At 45.0% G+C, this 19,744-nt stretch overlaps 2 protein-coding genes across 2 annotated transcripts; both read left to right on the top strand.

The window, feature by feature from the left end:
• The first annotated feature begins 15,050 nt into the window (after positions 1–15,050).
• Positions 15,051–16,040, top strand: LOC131327939 (receptor-like protein 33). The gene has a single exon (XM_058361062.1). The coding sequence runs from the start codon at positions 15,051–15,053 to the stop codon at positions 16,038–16,040; it is 990 nt and encodes a 329-aa protein (XP_058217045.1).
• On the top strand, positions 15,070–18,580 carry LOC131301076 (receptor-like protein 9DC3). The gene is made up of 2 exons (XM_058327209.1): positions 15,070–17,192; positions 18,146–18,580. The coding sequence occupies exon 1, from the start codon at positions 16,451–16,453 to the stop codon at positions 17,168–17,170; it is 720 nt and encodes a 239-aa protein (XP_058183192.1). The 5' UTR covers positions 15,070–16,450; the 3' UTR covers positions 17,171–17,192; positions 18,146–18,580.
• The last annotated feature ends 1,164 nt before the right edge of the window (positions 18,581–19,744 follow it).

Raw genomic sequence — 19,744 nt, 5'->3', positions numbered from 1 at the left:
GCTGGAGAGGAAATTTGCCGCCCCCTCCACCTTTGGGTATTGATGCACGGCCAAAAAGAATCTCAGTCCACGACCGCCTGGACCCACCATTGACAGACCATCGAACTGGGGACAGCGCTCGCCTTAGGCAGCAGCTCTCACCAGTTCATAAACGTCTCGGCAATGGTGCGGGACATACAGGCAGAGAAGGACGACGAGAGGGGAGCCCGCATACTGTCTTCTCCAGTTCATCGGCTGGAGACGAATACTCCCACGGCTCCCAAAGCTACGATACCGTGGAATTCCAAGACAACGATCAGGCTCTCATCCCATACAAATCCGAACGGCAAAGAAGCCGAACGCCGAGAAGAAACGGGAAAGGTCCCCAAAGCCATCGGATCGAACACGATGAAGTCCCTCGGGAAAAGGCCTATGAAAGACGAGCAACAAATTCAGTCAGCGCTCGGAGGCTAAACCGTGAAAGAAGTGTAAGTGTCGTCGTTCGGCAAGACGATCGCCCTAGCCGACGAAGAGTTTACCATACCGAAAATCTTCCAGAAGAAGACTACGGAAAGGTCCCCATAGAAAAGAGGGAGAGGGGATTCCAACGTCGGCAGGATGAGAACGAAGGAAAACAAAGAGAACGGGAATGCCGAGCATCAAAGAAGTCTCGAAACGCTCGGGAAGGTCTTCCCCCTCGGCCAACCCACGAGTACCAATTGAAAAAGCTGACAGAATCACCCTTCTCGGCAAAGATCCAAGCCACCTTGCCGAAGCTAGGTCTACATCTTCCAAAATTCCAGAAGTTCGATCCCAGCACGACCGAGGCATACACCCATCTCATCAGCTACAGAAGCACCATCTCATGCGTCACCGACGATGATGCCATCATGTGCAAAGCATTCCCCTCAAGTCTTGGGCGCCTCGGCTTGCTTTGGTTCAACCAATTGGAGGCTGGATCGATCCATAGTTTCAAAGAGCTTGAAAGAGCTTTTAACTATCGGTTCATCACTAGCAACAAGCAAGCTAAGGAAGAAGATGCCTTAGCCCAGATGAGAAAGAGGCCCGGTTCATCACTAGCAACAAGCAAGCTAAGGAAGAAGATGCCTTAGCCCAGATGAGAAAGAGGCCCGGCGAGACGCTTCGGAAGTATGCCGAACGTTACTGGCAGCTATTTAACGAGATACCCGGTGTTGATCAATACTGGGCGGCAAGGAATTTTAAGAATGGTTTGGAAACTGGAAGCAAGATCTTGGATGAGCTGGCAATAAGGGCGCCTCATGGAATGAATGAGCTAATGAGGACGGTAGAGCAGTTCTGTTCCTACGAAGAGTTCCTTGCCGAGCGAGAACTTCAAGGAGGACAAAACTCAATTATACCTCAAAGCCTTCATGTCCCCACGCCCCAAATCGCACCACCGAAGCCTGTGGTCGCTGTCCAGCCGAAGAAGCAGGTCAACACAGTCAATGTGGCAGACAAAAAGGGGCCGAAAGCTCATGACTATGTGGCTGAAACCACAGTTTTCAAAGAGCCAATTTATTTCCTCCTCCGTACGATAGAGAGGGAACCGTTCTTTGTCTGGCCGAACCCTCCCAAATTGAACACCGAAGAAGGAAACAATAACAATCGGAAGAGATGCTCGTACCATAATGAGCTCGGGCATTACACCACTGCTTGCGCTCCCTATAAGGCACTTTTGGAAAATCTGGCGGCACAAGGACTTCTTGATGATCATATCGATTGGACAAAGACGCCGAGAAGACAGCCGAACGCTGTCGGACAAAACCTTATTCCGCGTCCAGTCGGAGTAATCAATGTTATTCATGGGTCAACAACAAAGGAGGCAGCAAGACAGCTTCGGCAAGAGCTTGTCAAAGCTGAGAAAGTTACCCAAATTTTTTCCATCAATCGTGCTCCAAAAAGAGTCAAAATGCTTGAGCGTCCTTGGTCAATCACCTTCACCGAGCAAGATTTACAACGTGTCCAAACACCCCATAGCGACGCTCTGGTGGTCACAATCCAAATCTCAACTCACTCTGTCAAAAGGGTGTTGATTGATCAAGGAAGCTCGGCAGAAGTAATGTACCTGTCTCTCTTTAAGGAACTCAAAATTCCTGAATCGTGCCTTCTCCCCGCTGAAGTCCCTCTGATCGGATTCAGTGACACTCCCGTTTGGCCTCTTGGACGGATTATCCTCCCTGTTGTTACAGGCTCGGTTGCTTCTAATTTGGAGTTTGTCGTTGTGGACGCCCCGAGCCCATACAACGCGATCCTCGGCCGAAATTGGCTTCATTCAATAAAAGCCGTCGCCTCAACCTACCACCAGCTGGTCAGGTACATCGGCGCCAACGGCAGACAAGAAGACCTATTTGGAGATCAGTTACAAGCCAGACAGTGTTACGTCTCGGCCATTGGAAAGTCATCATGCTCCAGAAGAGTACATTGGGTTGAAGTCCCTGACAAACCAGTTCTTGAAGACGTCGGATCTCTTCCTGAAGAGAAATCAGTTGAGGATCTTATCAAATTCCCTTTTAACGAAGATGCATCACGTTATTTCATGCTCGGCGCTGGTCTATCCCAAGCCGAGAGTGAAGAAACCTTGCAGTTCCTAAAAAGTAACATCGAAGTTTTTGCATGGACACCGTACGAAATGCCAGGCATTGACCCAAAGCTTATCCAGCACTCCCTCAAAGTTTCAAAATCAGCAAAGCCTGTAATTCAGAAGCCTCGGCGGTCAGCCAGCATTCACGCCGACGCAGTTAATGAGGAAGTCGGCAAACTCCTCGAGGCTGGCGCCATCAAAGAAGTACAATACCCCACTTGGCTCGCAAACCCTGTGGTGGTGAAAAAGAAGAATGGAAAATGGAGAGTTTGCGTGGACTACACCAACTTGAATGATGCTTGTCCGAAAGACTGCCTTCCCCTTCCAAAAATTGATCAACTGGTAGATGCAACGGCGGGTCATGCTCGGCTGAGTTTCTTGGATGCTTACCGAGGCTACCACCAGATAGCCATGGATCCCGACGACATGGAAAAGACGGCATTCATCACACCCAGGGGCCTCTTCTGCTACCTAGTTATGCCGTTCGGCCTTAAGAATGCTGGTGCCACATTCCAAAGAATGGTATACTTGTTGTTCGGAATTCTCATCGGAGAAATCATGGAAGCTTATATCGACGATATGGTGGTGAAAAGTCTCAAGGCTGAGAATCACCTCTCTCATCTTGCCGAAGTCTTTGCAATCTTGAAAAAGCACAAGCTACGGCTTAACGCCGACAAATGCGCCTTCGGAGTTAGCTCAGGGAAGTTCCTCGGCTACTTGGTTACTCGGCGCGGTATCGAGGCAGATCCGAACCAGATCTTAGCTATTCAGCAATTAAAACCACCATCCACTCCTCGGGAAATTCAGAAGCTCACTGGGATGGCAGCGGCTCTCAACAGGTTTATCAGCCGCTCGTCGGATAAATGCCATGTCTTCTTTCAAACGCTTAAGAAGCAAAGCCGACGAAGTTTCAAGTGGACGGAAGATTGTGATGCAGCCCTTGCCGAGCTGAAATCTTATCTCAGTTCGGCCCCTCTTCTTGTCAAACCAGTAGCCTTCGAAACTCTTCATCTCTATCTAGCTGTCTCTCCACACGCTGTGAGCTCGGCACTTGTTCGAAGGGAAGGCCTTGAGGACCAACCAATCTACTTTTCTAGCCGAACCTTGCTCCCGGCACAGACTAGATATCTGCCACTGGAGAAGCTTCTTCTAGCATTGGTCACAGCAGCTCGGAAATTGCTCCCTTATTTTCAAGAGCACCCCATCATAGTTCTCACGGAGTTTCCACTTAAGAACCTCTTGAGGAAGGCTGATCTATCTAGCAGAGTATCTCAATGGGCGGTCGAATTAGCAAATTTTGATATCCACTTTGAGCCTCGAACTGCAATCAAGGCACAAGTATTGGCAGACTTTATTGCTGAATTCACCCCTGGAAGCCCGGACGAGGAAACACTGGTAAAGCCTCATTACGGGATGCTGGAACAACAAGAGGCTCGGAAAGTTTGGAACTTATTTAGCGGAGACGTTTGGAAGTTGCACGTCGACGGGGCATCAAACAGCAACGGCTCGGGCGCAGGGGTCGTTCTTGTAAACCCTTGTGGCGTCCTTCATGAAAGTGCTATCACAATCAACTTCCAAGCCACAAACAACGAAGCCGAATATGAAGCTCTGCTTGCTGGTCTCCGAGCCGCGGCAAGTTTACAAGTTGAAAATCTACAAGTGTTCTGCGACTCTCAGCTAATCGTCAACCAAATAACAGGTGATTATGAAGCTCGGGACCCAAGGATGATTAAGTATCAAGCTACCGCTCTAGAGCTTGTTGTGAGAGAAAGAAAGGAAAGGTGTATAGGGTGTTAACTAACCCTAACACATGTGAGCTTTATTTATATTATGTGGTGACTAGTTACATAACATAAGCAACCAATGTGGGACTAAGTCCAACTCTATTCTAACACTCCCCCTCAAGCTGGAGAATAAATATCACAAAATCCCAGCTTGTTACGTAACAACTCTAAACGTGGTTTAACTAGAGACTTGGTGAAGATATCTGCCAACTGAGCTCCTGTAGACACGAAAGGGGTAGCCAACAGGCCACTATCTATCTTCTCCCGAACAATATGACAATCTACCTCGATGTGTTTGGTTCTCTCATGAAATACCGGATTCGAAGCGATATGTATTGCTGCCTGATTATCACAATACATAGGAATAGGTAACTGTACACCAAGCCCCAACTCCTCGAGCAAAGCTCTCAACCATACAATCTCGCATGTAGTATGAGCCATGGCACGATACTCTGCTTCAGCACTGGAACGAGCAACCACAGTTTGTTTCTTGCTCTTCCAGGTAACTAAATTTCCACCAACAAAAGTACAGTACCCAGTTGTGGACCGTCTATCAGATGGTGATCCTGCCCAATCAGCGTCGGTAAAGGCTTCGACACGCAAATGACCATTTGAACGATAAAACAAGCCACGTCCAGGATGAGCCTTGAGATACTTCACAATACGAAGACAAGCTTCCCAATGTGGAAAACGAGGAGCTGACATGAACTGACTTACCATACTGACAGCAAATGAGATATCAGGCCGTGTATTGGTGAGATAATTCAGCTTGCCTACCAAGCGACGATAACGGTCTGGATGAGGAAATATCTCCCCCTGATCAACACACAATTTGACGTTTGGATCCATAGGAGTCTCCGCAGGCTTTGCTCCTAATAAACCAGTCTCCTCTAGAATATCTAGCGTATACTTTCTTTGAGATAAACTGATCCCTTCCTTGGATCTTGCTACCTTAATACCCAAGAAATATCGTAGCTTACCCAAATCTTTGGTGTGAAACTGACGCTGTAAGAACTGTTTCAGCTCATCAATACCTTTCTGATCATCCCCAGTAATAATGATATCATCCACATACACAATCAACACTACTCTTCCCCGATCTGACTGAATAGAGAAGACAGAATGATCAGAATGAGAGCGACGCATACCAAACTGCAACACAGCATCACTAAACCTGCCAAACCAAGCTCGAGGGGACTGCTTAAGACCATAGAGGGCTTTGCGAAGGCGACACACCTGAGAACGCTCCCCCTGAGCAACAAACCCAGGAGGTTGCTCCATATAAACCTCCTCGAGCAGGTCACCATGTAGAAATGCATTCTTAACGTCCAACTGAAACAAGGGCCAACCAAGATTGGCAGCCATAGAAATAAGAATGCGAACAGAGTTAATCTTGGCCACCGGAGAGAAAGTCTCAGCATAATCAACGCCATACGTCTGGGTATAGCCTTTGGCCACAAGACGGGCCTTGTACCGTTCTACTGTGCCATCTGGATTATACTTGACGGTAAATACCCATCGACATCCAACAGTAGACTTTCCTGGTGGAAGAGAAACCAACTCCCAAGTGCCATTGTCATGAAGAGCAGACATCTCAGCCTCCATAGCTGTCCGCCACTCAGAAACAGATAAGGCCTCCTGAACAGTGTTAGGAACAAAAATGGACGAAATAGAAGTAGTAAAAGCACGAAGGGACGGAGACAGATGATCATAGGAAACAAACTGAACAATAGGATGAGATGTGCAAGACCGAATACCTTTGCGAAGAGCTATAGGAAGACTAGGTGATGGCGGAGGTGGAGGTGGAGGTGGAGGTGAGGGTGGAGGTGGAGGTGAAGGTGCAACCGGATCTTGGGACGGAGGAGGCGTGGTGGCTGGTACTTGTGGGGCTGTTAATACTTGTTGCCGACGAACATACACCTGCAAGGGAGGACCAGATGGTACACAAATAGGAAACACAGACTCAGACTCAGGAAGGTCAACTGGAGTACTGTGACCCGAGTAAAAGGGCAATGACTCATTAAATGTGACATCAGCACAAACAAAATGACGACGAAGAGATGGTGAGTAACATTTATACCCTTTCTGAGTGCGTGAGTACCCCAGAAAAATACACCGAATTGACCGTGGATCAAGTTTGTCCCGGTCAGGATCCAGAGCATGAACATAACAGGTGCACCCAAACACTCGTAAGGGTAATGAGTGGAGAGGGCGACCAGGAAATAAAACGGTATGGGGTATCTGACCACCTAGAACGCTAGATGGCATACGATTGATCAAGTAACATGCTGTAAGAATAGCATAACTCCAGTAAGACTTAGGAACTTGCATTTGAAATAATAGAGCACGCATAACCTCTGATAAATGCCTAATCTTGCGTTCGGCAACTCCATTTTGTTGTGGAGTTCGAGCGCAAGAAGATTGGTGAATTATACCATGGTCATCAAAAAACTTAGAAAGAGAATTATGAAAATATTCACCTGCATTGTCAGAACGAAATATACGAATGCAAGTATCAAATTGAGTTTTGATTTCCATATAAAATGACTTAAAGATAGAAGACAACTCTGACCGCTCTTTCATGAGATAAAGATACGTAACACGAGAATAATCATCGACAAAAATAGCATAATACTGAAAGCCAAAAACATTAGGAACACGCATTGGACCCCAAATATCAGAATGAACTAAGTGAAAAGGACGGGTTACGCGACTCTCAACCCTAGGATAAAAAGACACTCTATGATGTTTACTAAACTCACAGACTTCACAAGGCAAAGCATCAACACGGCTACATGAAGGTACCAGCCGTTTAAGATTCTGAAGAGATGGATGACCAAGTCGACAATGATGTTGATAGGGTGACACAGAAGACTGAAAGGCAACAGAACTAGGGTGAACATTGTCAGTAAAGTAATATAAACCACCACGCTCAGTACCACCACCAATTTTTCGCCCCGTCTTGAGATCCTGAAACACACAACCATGAGGAAGAAATGTGACAGAGCAATTTAAAGATTTAGTAAGTTTACTAACAGACATAAGATTTAATGGAAAACGAGGAACGTGCAATACTGAATCCAAAGTCAAAGAAGAAGTAACAGAAACCGAACCCAAACCAGTAATATCAGTGGTAGAACCATCTGCTAAGGTAACACGAGATGGTTTATCAATAGACTGATGGCCAGAAAGAATAGTAGAATTACCAGTCATATGATCAGATGCACCAGAATCAATAACCCAAGGAACAGAAAAATGAGAAGTTGCAATACAAGCACTAGAAGAACCTGTCTGAGATAGCGTAGCAATGGAGGAACTTGTCTGAAGTGACACAAGGCGTTGGTACTCCTCCATAGAAATAGTCACCATAGCAGTGGAGCGTGCAGCTTGCCTAATATCCTTGGGAGAAGTAACCCGATGAGCCTGAGAAAAACCATGTAGGTCATAGCAGTGGTCCACCGTATGATTAGTTCCCCCACAATAAGTACAAAGTCTATAACCATGGCCTCGACTATGGCCACCTCTCCTTGACATGTGACCTGTACGACTAAATCCACAACGACCAAAACCATGACCACCAGAAACGCGGTCAAAACGACCACTGTACCCATAATCACGGCTAAATGAAGAACCAAAATCACCAGAATCAGCGGAAGTAAAATCAGAACCAGATTTCATTGCAAACATATCACCGTACAATGAGAGGCAACTAGTCAACTACCGATAGATCAACCAACCAAATACTCCACTAACAAACGGCCAATAAACAAGAAATAAGGAACTGATTGACCGGCTAACGACCAAGGGCACGACACCGCATGCATCCAACAAAACCAAAGTAGCCACCGAACAACATAATCCCAATATCAAGCAACAACCAAGAGCTCATATGCCAACATAGACCAAATAACTCAACACAATCTAACAATTGAAATCAGACTTCAACATACCCAAACTACCATCTATTGGAGAGGATAAACTGTAGATTGACCAAAAAATCCAAAATTACCAGAACAATCAGTGCATAAGAGTAACGGAATAATACCCAACAATGATGAACAGTGCGCGATGAACAGTACGACGGTGAACAGTAATCGGTGAACAGTGCCGACGATGAACAGTATCGGTGAACAGTGCCGACGATGAACAGTAATCGGTGAACAGTCCTGTGAACTAATGATTAGGGTTAAGGCAGAGGCTAAGATTAGGATTGTGATTTTATGTACAGAGACTAGGGTTTAGGCTAGGATTGTAGGGATTATGTACAAAGGCTACGGTGGTTTAGGATTGTAGTGGTGGTTTAGGATAAGATCCCGCTCTGATACCATGTTGTGAGAGAAAGAAAGGAAAGGTGTATAGGGTGTTAACTAACCCTAACACATGTGAGCTTTATTTATATTATGTGGTGACTAGTTACATAACATAAGCAACCAATGTGGGACTAAGTCCAACTCTATTCTAACAGAGCTAATCCGAGGGTTCAAAGGATTCCAAATCGAACAGATCAACAGAGAGAACAACGCTCATGCCGATGCTCTTGCAAGTTTAGCCTCAGCAAGCAAAGCATCTGAATACCGACATATCAGCCTCGGTGAGATCCACGAACCGAGCTTTGAAGTATCGGAAGAAGTATACAACATTTCCCTCGGCCCAAGTTGGATGGATGAAATCATCTCATTTCTCAAAGATGATACTCTTCCCTCTGACAAAAAGGAGGCCCACCGTGTACGCAGCAAAGCAGCCTACTACTGGATCTCTGAGCTCGGCCAACTTTACAGAAAAAGCTTCACTGGGCCATATCTTCGGGTTGTTCACCCAACCGAGGTCCCGATTATTTTAACCGAGCTCCACTCTGGCAGCTGCGGTTGTCACTCTTGCGGCCGTTCCCTATGTCAAAGAGCTCTCAGTCAGGGATACTTTTGGAAAGGAATGAAAAAGGATTGTGAAGAAGTGGTCAGAAAGTGTAAGCCTTGCCAACTTTTCTCCCCCATACCAAGGCAACCCGCTCAGTCTCTCAAACCTATCACTAGTCCGTGGCCCTTTGCTCAGTGGGGCTTGGATATAGTAGGCAAACTTCCAACTGCCCCTGGGGGCTTCAAGTTCTTGATCACTGCAACGGATTACTTCTCAAAATGGGTGGAAGCCGAACCGTTAGTCACAACAACTGAAACTGACGTTCGGCGATTCGTTTGGAGGAACATCGTCACAAGGTTCGGCGTGCCTTATGCTATTGTATCGGATAACGGCTCACAATTCGTCGGTAAGGAATTAACTGGACTCTGTGCTGAGTTCGGAATTAGATTCTTCAATTCAACCCCATCCTACCCCCAGGGCAACGGCCAGGCCGAAGCCACTAACAAGACTGTTTGCGCTGGCATCAAACGTCGGCTGGACTCTAAACGAGGAAAATGGGCCGAAGAACTTCCCAGGGTCCTTTGGGCCTACCGCTCCACTCCCAGACGATCTACCGGCCAAACTCCCTTTGCAATGGCCTTCGGCATGGAGGCTGTCATACCACTGGAATCAAAGTTCCCGACCCTGCGCACCGAAACTTTTGATCTAGAATCTAACAATGATGCAGTGGCAACCGAGCTAATCTTAGCCGAAGAAAAGCGAGACGATGCTCAGCTCAAGTTAGCCAACTATCAGCAAGAAGTAGCTCGGGGCTACAATCGAAGCGTAAGGCTTAAGAGGTTCAGAACCGATGACTGGGTCTGGAGGAAGGTTGTCCGAGCCAATCAAAAGACAAAATTCAAACCAAATTGGGAAGGACCCTACAGGGTGATTAAAGAGGTCGGCAATGGCTCGTACAAGTTAGAAGACAAAGAAGGAAGGGAAATTGAAAATCCCTGGAATGCTCTGAATCTCAGGAAGGCCTACCTTTGAACTCTCGTTGATCGCACTCTATCACACCACCTATCAAGTCTATTACTTTTCCCTTACCAAAGTGCTGTACTTGTCTTGGCAATCTTTTTAATGAAAAGTATCTCCTACTTCTCAAGCATCAGTGTTCTTCATATTTGATTACAATGATTCAAAATTTCAATCAGTATAAGCTCGGTATTCTAAACAGTTACAGCTACGTTCGGATTTCTTTACTACAAACACGATTATGGCTCGGACAATTTGATTTCCAGCCACAACTCGATTAAACAAATTGGTTCGGCAATGTCCACCCCTAGAACATTTACTTAACATATTGCCTTGGTACAAGGCTGGCATTTTGAGCCGAGCCTTATACCAGCATTGGGGCTGTTTCGAGTAAATCATAAACAACTCGGACAACTTAACGTCCAAACAGAAAGCAATAGATGAACTTGAAAGTTTATCCTCAGTACGGCTATGTTCATAATTTGACTTGAACTAAATGGCCACATCAAACAATTACTCTACCTATTACCTTGGCATAAGACTGGCATTTTAAGCCGAGCCTTAAACCAAAGTAGGGGCTATCATATGAGTAACTATCAAAACTTTCAAAACAAACCAAGGTTGTTTAACCCTCGGCAGCCAAAACCAGAAAATATTTCTAAGGCATGAAGAAATATTCAGTGCAATAACAAAGTTGGAATTTTTTCTAAGTCATTCAAACACAAACTTGAACTTGAAATTCAGAATCTCCTGCCAAGAGGGCTCGGCTTGGTAAAACGTTCGATGCTGACCCCCTTTTAAACTATTACATCTGGCATGGCAAAATCCCAAAATGTTCGGTGCCATCCAGTCCAAAAGCAAAGTTCAAAAATATTCAGAAACAAAACAAAATGAAACTTAAAGTGAATCCTAAACTTGGGCATCTTCCGCAACTTTATCTTGAGCCTCGGGACAGCTTTCGGCATCGGCAACCTTCTCCTGTTGATCGATGCCAGGCACATCGGTCATCTCTTCATCATCATCTTCAGGAGGAAGAGGCTGACACTCCTCCTCCGTGTACGGAAGGTCAAGGTCTGGCAATGCCGGCTCGGGAAGTTGCTTCAGAAAACCCGACTCAGGTTGAATCGCCATAACACCGGCCATGGCGTCGGCACCGGCAGAATACCCCAGCTTGAAGAAGTCAGGTAAACGAGCTTCGAGCTCGTCGTTTACCATCTTGTGAGCAATCTGGGTATACTCCAGCGCGGCTCGGTTAATTCCAGCCTCATAGCCTTTGGCGTCAGCAGCCTTGAGCTTCTCCTTCTCTTCCCTTCTCATCTTTTCGGCATCAGCCTCGGCAGAGGCCTTAACGTCGGCCAGCTCCTTCTTCAGCCGCTCCAGCTCTGCTTCCGCATCTTTTGCCTGCTGATCTGAGATCCTCCATTTGGTTCGGTAGGAATCTCGGTCAGACCTGTATCGTTCACGCTCGGCAGTAACTTTGGTGGCCTTGTCATATGCTTTCAGGGCAGCCTGTCCAGCCTGTCAGAACATGGGAGTAAAAGATTACCACAAAGCAAGTGCAAAGCAAAAATCACAAATACAAAAAAAAAGTAAGTAAGCACAAGTAATACCTGCACAAGATGCGAGCACATTTCCCCGAGCCCTGGGATCAGGTCGGTTGGCACTTGATCGTAGTCTCTCGGGAGAGCTAGACCCCTGAGGAGCGTCACTGCAAGATTTGGTTCTTCCTTAACGGAATCACTCAACTGCAAGACCCTTCCGTCAGACATTGTGTAGGAAGGGCTGAATTGCCGTCGGATTGCAGCCTCGGTTGCAGGATCGGTAAGATCGATGTGAGGCTCGGGAAGATTCCTTTACTCCTTGGGAGGAGAGGCTCGGGCAACGCTCGAGGGAGCTGACTGAGAAGGGTTCGACAGAAGAACATCCTCAGATGTCTTCTGTCTCTTCTCTTTCTGTTGGGGCTGCTGGTCCGAAGAGCCTCGGCTCCGAGCCGGGTTTGCCGACTTTGTCGGTATCACTGGCCTTGGAATGTTTCTTCTCGACATGTCTTCGGCAGCAGCGTCAGTTAAATCGTCGGATCTAAAGGGAGTAAGCCACTCCTCGGCGGTATATCCGATCTTCGGCAACCGAACACCTTGCTGTCGCTTCTCCCGAACGTTTTCAATGTAAGAAGCTCCCCCCTTTTTCGATGCTCCGGTTGTCTTCGAGGCACCCGCTTTCTTCTTCTTTGGTTCGGGTTCGGCTTCTTTACTCTTCTCCTTCCGTCTTAGCACGCCCTTGTATGAAGGCTTGTAGTCGAGAAGGGTTGGAGCGTGTCGGCAAGCTTGGGCGAGAAGCGTGTCGCAAGCTTTCTCTCGGGAATTTGTATTCAGTCCCTTCGATATAGGACCGAGCTCTGCAAAAACAAACAGCAATTCAAGAAATACTCTCATAAGAAGAGAAGGCAAAACTAAAGCGTAATTAACGACTTAAGCACGATTCGGTCTGATTACCTCTTGTATCAGCAACTTTCGGAACGGCGTACCGACGAAGACCGTCGCCGAACTCAAAGTTTCCATGCACTTCGAGGTAAAAATCGGCCCATTTATCCGTGTCGGATAGACCTTCGATCAAGGGGATCTTTTTAGGTCGGGTTGAAAGATACCGACGACCAGATTTGCCATGACGATACATGGTGTAGGTAAAGAAAAGGTCCGTCGGCTTGAAGTCCAGATTTTGGCTCTCCATCAGGGCAATTACCGACATGATGATTCGGTAACTGTTGATTGCCAATTGATGGGGAGCCAAGCTAAACTTCCATAGTATCTCCCTAAAGAATGGGTGAAGGGGGAACCGTAGCCCGGCCTCGCAGATGGCCATTAGGGGCACGGTTATGTGCTCGGGACGGTGATCCCTGTGGTCCTTTATATCGGTGCTTTTGACTCTGTGAATCAGAACGTCGTCGGGAATGTCGAACTTCCTACGGAATGCTGCATACTCTCCCGGATCGCCACTAAAGTAGTGGGCATAAGGGCATAACAGTCCCTTGTCAAAGAGGTCAGCATCGCTTGGCGCCGACGTTGAAGCCTCGGTTCCTGACATGAGCCTAGATTTGGCCTCTTGTCCCACGAGTGGCTCGGTCTCAGATTGGGTGTCTGAAGAGAAACTAATCTCCGGCTCTGTAATAAATCCATCTGCAGCATACTCGTAGTTGCGCTCAGCGTTAGAGTCGTCTGTCACTGGAGAAGTTGCCGACATCCTTGTTGAAGAAGATACAACCGCTCGGCTATTCCTCAACCTACGCCACTCGATAAGTTCGCTGAGGAACTGACGATCGGATTCGGTTTCCGAGCAATCCGAGTCTGATGACACGTCGATGACCTCGTGAGCCAGACCTAGGAAAAGAACAAAGGGGTATTAAGCTAGAGAAATCTGCGTCGGCAAAGAAGATCGTGTGGAAGTACGGTTCATCTTATCGGCTCACGAGTCATATTCTAACATATAGTGGGCTCGGTACTCCTACAAAGACCCTCCTACGTTCGGCAAAATAAGAGGGTTGGGGAACGTTCGGTAATTTATCCCCAATAAATAAATCGTTCGGCTGAGCCCCAGATGTCCTATGGGGGCTCGGAAGAACAGGATGAGTTCAGGGATGAACATCATCGTTCTCCCCAGAAATCCACTATTCATACAGTACAAAAAACTCAAAAATCATCCCAAAAACCCAGAAAATAAGCATAAAAAGCGAGAGCAAGACTGAAACGACAAGAATCAATGGCGTACCTGAAGATTTCAGTTGATTTGGGGCTTGAAGTTGAGGATTTGGATTCAAGCTGAGCTCTGGAACGGAAATGAAGAGAGAGAAGGTCCAAGCGCTAGAGAGAGAAAGTGCAGAAGAACTTTCTCTCTCCTCCTTCACCGGTATTTATAAGCAGAGCAGGCCTTTTCGAATTTCCCGCCCATCATTTCACCGCCGAACCCCTCGCCAACCTCTACGTGACACGTGGCAACTGAAGCCCTTGCCCATGCCAGCCGTCCCCTCGTCTGCCCAGATGTCCTTTCAACTGACGCACCCGTTCGAATACTCGACAGCTGTTACCCAATCTGGGGCTCGGATTTTTATGCCGAAGGTTCAAGCTCGGCCAAGTTTTTGAATCAACCCATACCGAGTGAAAAGATTCGGCATGGGTTGAGGGGCTATTGTAGCAGACCGAGCAGAATGGCTCGTTCCATTCCGAGCGTGATCTAGTAACCGTGGCCGAGGGTTCCTTTTGCCGAGGGTTCCTCTAATTACATCTTCTTTAATACTCCATTCCCTACACCTGCTCGGGAAGGAGGATACGATCGTTTCGATAGCCGCCGAAGGTCCCACAACATGCTCGGTGCCGAGCATGGCTTGGCCGACGGACCAGCTCATCCGCGTCAGAACAGCATTCATGGCTATGATGATGGTCGTGATGTCATCCGAACGGTTATGAGAACAATGATGGTGGCACGTGAAGGTGCCAGCTCATCATGAAAACGGTTGCAAAACCCTAAACGTGATGCAACAGTGGCATCAGCCGACGCGTGTCGAGCGTTGGTGCAATCTTGGAGACCAAGCGAAGGGTTTCCTATAAATATCCCATTATGCCTTCTTGGAAGAGGTACGTGAAAACAAAACCCTAGCTCCCAATCTCTAAATTCTTCCTTGCAAGAAAACTGACTCTCGCACCGGAGGGCCATCCCGGAGAGCCTCCGGTGTGGTCTCTTAGTCGTGCTTCGTTTTGCAGGACTGGGCAAAAGAGATAAAAGCTATCCCCAAACCACCATTCAGAGAGGACGGACCACCCAAAATGGAGCCCCACAAAGTCCCATCTACTCTCTCAAATCTCAAGCAACTCACTATGTTAGATCTTTCCGACAACAACTTCCAAGGTACAATTCCCGTTCTTGCTGAGCTCACAAACCTGGAGGTTTTATCTCTAGATGCTAACAATTTCACTGGTGGGTTTCCACTCTGGGTTGCAAACTTGAAACTACTTATTTCTCTAGAAATATCACATAATCAACTCGCAGGGCCCATCCCCTTCAATTTAAGTGGTCTTCAAAACCTACAATATTTCTACTTATGGAGTAACTCTCTCAGTGGGGTAATACCTCCATCATTGTTTTCTCTTCCGTCATTGATGTATTTAGACTTGAGTTTCAATAAATTAACTAGTCAGATTCCTGAATTCCAGCATCATTTACCATTTTACAGCATTGAATTGAGTGATAATAAACTTCATGGTCCCATTCCACATTCAATTTCAACTCTTGTAAATTTGGACACACTCTATCTTGCGTCAAATGATCTGAGTGGTGTTGTGGATCTGCAAGTACTCAACAATCTTGAGGATCTTTCTGTTTCCAACACTAATATTTCGGTGGTCGTTGGAAGCAATGTCAACAATACCCTTCCCAACCTTAGGTATTTCTATATGTCCTCTTGCAACATCGAGGTGTTCCCTTATTTCTTAAGAGCCTTAGAGAATCTTGAAGAGCTAGATCTTTCTCAAAACAAAATTCATGGACAAATTCCAAATTGGGTTGGGTTCGTCGGAAAGGCTTCATTGGGGAATTTGAATCTTTCACACAATTTTCTAACATGCATAAAGCAACTTCCTTGGGAGAAACTAGATACTCTTGATCTGCGTTCCAATTTGCTTCAAGGACCACTTCCCATTCCACCCCCACTCGTACGATACTTTTTCATCTCAAACAACAGTCTTAGTGGAGAGATTCCTTCATTGATTGCAATGCGAGTTCCCTTGAGATTCTTGATTTGTCTCACAACAAATTGAGCGGTCCGGTTCCACAATGCTTGGGAAATTTTAGTAGTGTTCTCTCGGTTTTGAATCTGCGCTCCAACGGATTTACGGGAAACCTTCCCTTGGCATTTGCGAAGCCCAACCAATTACAAAGTCTTGATTTGAGTGGAAACAAATTTGAAGGACCACTGCCAAGATCTTTGGCATATTGTACAAGTTTGGAAGTTCTAAACGTTGGAAACAACAAGATTAACGACACATTTCCATATTGGTTAGAGACTCTTACTGAGTTGCAGGTTCTTGTCATTCGATCCAACCGATTTCATGGTCCCATAAACACTGTGACAAGTAAATTTTCCTTTCCTAGGCTTCGAATTATTGACCTCTCCTACAATGGGTTCACCGGCTATTTGCCTAGGAGGTATTTCGAATATTTCCAAGCAATGAAGAGCAGTACCATGCCTAACATACAATACATGAGTGATAGGGGTGGTTATTATCACGATTCTGTGATAGTGACAATGAAGGGGAATGAGATTGAATTGGTGCGAATATTGACTATCTTCACAACAATCGACCTTTCATCCAACAACTTCAGTGGAGAAATTCCAAGTGCCATTGGAACGCTCAATGCCCTCACACTGCTTAATTTTTCTCATAACAGTCTTACGGGCCACATTCCAGAATCTTTGGGAGACTTGACAAGCCTTGAATCATTAGACATCTCTTCTAACCGCCTCACCGGGAGAATTCCAAGCCAATTAACAAGTTTGACATTTCTCGCGGTCTTGAACCTTTCGTGGAACTGTCTCCATGGACCCATACCCAACGGTCGACAATTTAATACATTTGAGAATGGTTCATATGCTGGGAACTTAGGATTATGTGGGTTTCCATTGTCGAAGGAATGTGAAGATAATCGAACAAAAGTACCGCCACCGGTGTTACAACATGAGGAAGATGATTCAGATTTTGATGGATTTACTTGGAAAATTGTGGTGATAGGGTACGGGTGTGGAATGACATTGGGACTCTTTCTAGGATCTCTCATGTTCTTAATTGGTAGACCTAGATTTTTTGTCAAACTTGCAGAAAGAAAATTGCCTAAGAAGGTGATAAGATTGAGGAGAACGGTTGCTGACACAGTGAATAGAAGAAACTAGCAAACATCTATCGCGTTGTCAGGTATGAGCTGTTAATGCTCTTGGATTTCATAACCTTTGAGTTTGGAAATAGCCTTATTGTTATGACTACCGTTTCTACATAATCTAGTCTGTAACTTCGTGGTACTTATAGTATTTTATCTAGTGTTGTAACATATACATTGTATAAACTCTGTTGTGAATCTTCAATAAACTCTATTGTGAATCTTCTGACAATCCTAAAACATTTACATATGTTTATCCTAATAGTTTTTAACTTGGTTTTGTGATTCAGCGATCCAGAAAACTAGGAGTTCTCTGAATTTTTTAAAAAATTGAACATAAGCAGTATCTCATAGTATTTATTGTGGTCTAGGACATTGAGAGCACATCATTGTCCCCTTATTGTGAGATACACTTAGGTCCCGTTTTGTTAAGGATCTTATATTTTAAGTACTTATTTTTTATTTTACGAGACAGTCATTCTATCACAATACATCACATTTAATTAGAAAAATTTATACTAAGTACTTGGGAGAAACAAAAAACGAACTCATGTCTATGGCTTTTATTCTTTCTTTAGCTTTTCCTATGTTATATAGAGAGGAGTAATGATATTCGGTGTCTCTCTTTGAACTTCAATACCTGATATTTGGGAGTTAGAATTCCGATGTCACGTTAACTTCAAAATTCCCTTTGGAAATCTGTTGCTATCCCATTCCAATATTATGGTGATTGTGCTTGTGAATTTTGTTTATCCATTTTGTCTTCATAATGATTCAATAAGACATTACATCATGTTTGATTGCTGCAATTGATACAGGATTAATCAAACCCAACCCCACAAAATTTGTGATTACAGATAACTAGGACAAGTGTTATTAGTAATTCCCTTATTATAGGCCGGCACAATCGAATGGGCTCGTCCTGTGTCAACAGGATTAATTGGCATTTGTACTCAAGTGTTTTTTTCACCCTCATAAATTCCCGTTGCAGGTACAAGCTAGGAAGGAAGCTCTGTCGCTATATGAGATATCTTTTGGAATATAGGATGGGAAGATGAGCAAGAAAGTGACGAGTATAGTGGGTATGGGTATTTGTTTAGGTAGCTAGTGGTTATTCGTGATTTTGCTTTGATTGTGGTATATGTACCCTTCTGGTCTGATGTTGCTCATGATTTGCTTTCTCTTGGTTTTTATCAAGTAAATCTATTAGAGCATCCCCATCAGACCCCTTGAGTAACAAATGTCAGAAACTTTTGGAAGAATAGGTATGATATATGTTTTCCGGTAAGTCCCTTGAATTTAATTTCTCTCTCTTTCTTAAATTTGGAGAATGCTTCTCAGCCATCGAATATCAACGTTTGTCCCCTAGAAGAGATAACTATAGTTTTGGATCAATTATAAATTTGTGAGATGTTCTCATTTCATGGGGAATAAGATGGGGCTTACACGCCTAACTGAATTTTTTTTTGGAAGTTTTGGATCAATTATGGAAGTGCTGTTGCTGCCAATGCTCTGCCGATATCCAATCTGGGCAGCGTATTGGGTCGAGTTCTTAAGTTCTTGCAATCTCAAGATGACTGGTGTCCATGGACTCTAGACTTGTTTTTGGATTTTTGTTTGGGCGTATGCTCCCCATCTGTGCAGGGTTGTGGTACAGGGTGTTGTGATCCTATTCCTTTTGCTCTCTAATTTGTTTTGGGTTGATTTCTTATCCGCTCTTGGCAGAGTAGCATATGATTGTCGTGGATGGGGTGCCAAACATTGTTGGGATGCTACCTTTGCGTTGTGATGCTTTCTTCACTCTTGCCTTCTATCTGTCAAACATCTTTTCATTTCAATAAAATTATTTTCTTTTGCTGTTCAAAAAAAAAAGAGAAAACTAGAGTTGATTCTCTTTTTGCTACCCCCATCATATGAAGGCATATTTCCGTAGTGCGATTCTAGGATTTTTATTCTTCCGTCTCCTAATACAAGCATACACGCAATATTTGCCCTTTTCACTCACAAGTCAAACAAACTAAGTATTCCAGTATCAAGGACTCCGAACTCTGAAGCTATTACTACAATTAAACTTTTATTCTAAAGAGATAGGTCTAGGATTTAGGCTCCGTTCTGCTAAAGTTTTGATTCTTTAAATACTTATTATATCTTATTTTACGAGATAGATCATTCTTTCAAAATACATCATATTTAATTTAAAAGTAAGTACGTACTTATTTTAGACCCCGTTTGTTTACACCATAATTTGGTATTTAGTCTAATATGATCGATTGGGTCAAAACGTTACACGTGTTAGACTGATTAAACAAAATGTAGTATGAAGCCTGTTAAGGAAAAATCAAGTGGACTGATCGACGGTTCATATTCGACTGAACACGTTTCAGAATATGCATCACACACGGATCGTGGGCATGACAATTAATGCAAGCAGGCAGTTGGAGTAATTACCACATTGGGAACATGTGAGATCGTGGAGAAGTAACCGCCTCGTGCAGATAGTGGAGCAAGAATAGGGAGCATGGAGCCACTTAATTCAAATCGGAGGAGGGAATTCCATATGATTTGAATTTCAAGTCGATGACAGCCTATA

This window comes from Rhododendron vialii, chromosome 1a (assembly GCF_030253575.1).
Source record: "Rhododendron vialii isolate Sample 1 chromosome 1a, ASM3025357v1".
Taxonomy (NCBI): Eukaryota; Viridiplantae; Streptophyta; class Magnoliopsida; order Ericales; family Ericaceae; genus Rhododendron; species Rhododendron vialii.
Note: the sequence above shows the minus strand (reverse complement) of the source record. Positions and strands in the feature narration are given on the sequence as shown.

Coding starts and splice junctions, on each gene's coding strand:
- LOC131327939 (XM_058361062.1), top strand. CDS start 15,051: ATGGAGCCCCACAAAGTCCCATCTACTCTCTCAAATCTCAAGCAACTC.
- LOC131301076 (XM_058327209.1), top strand. CDS start 16,451: ATGAAGAGCAGTACCATGCCTAACATACAATACATGAGTGATAGGGGT.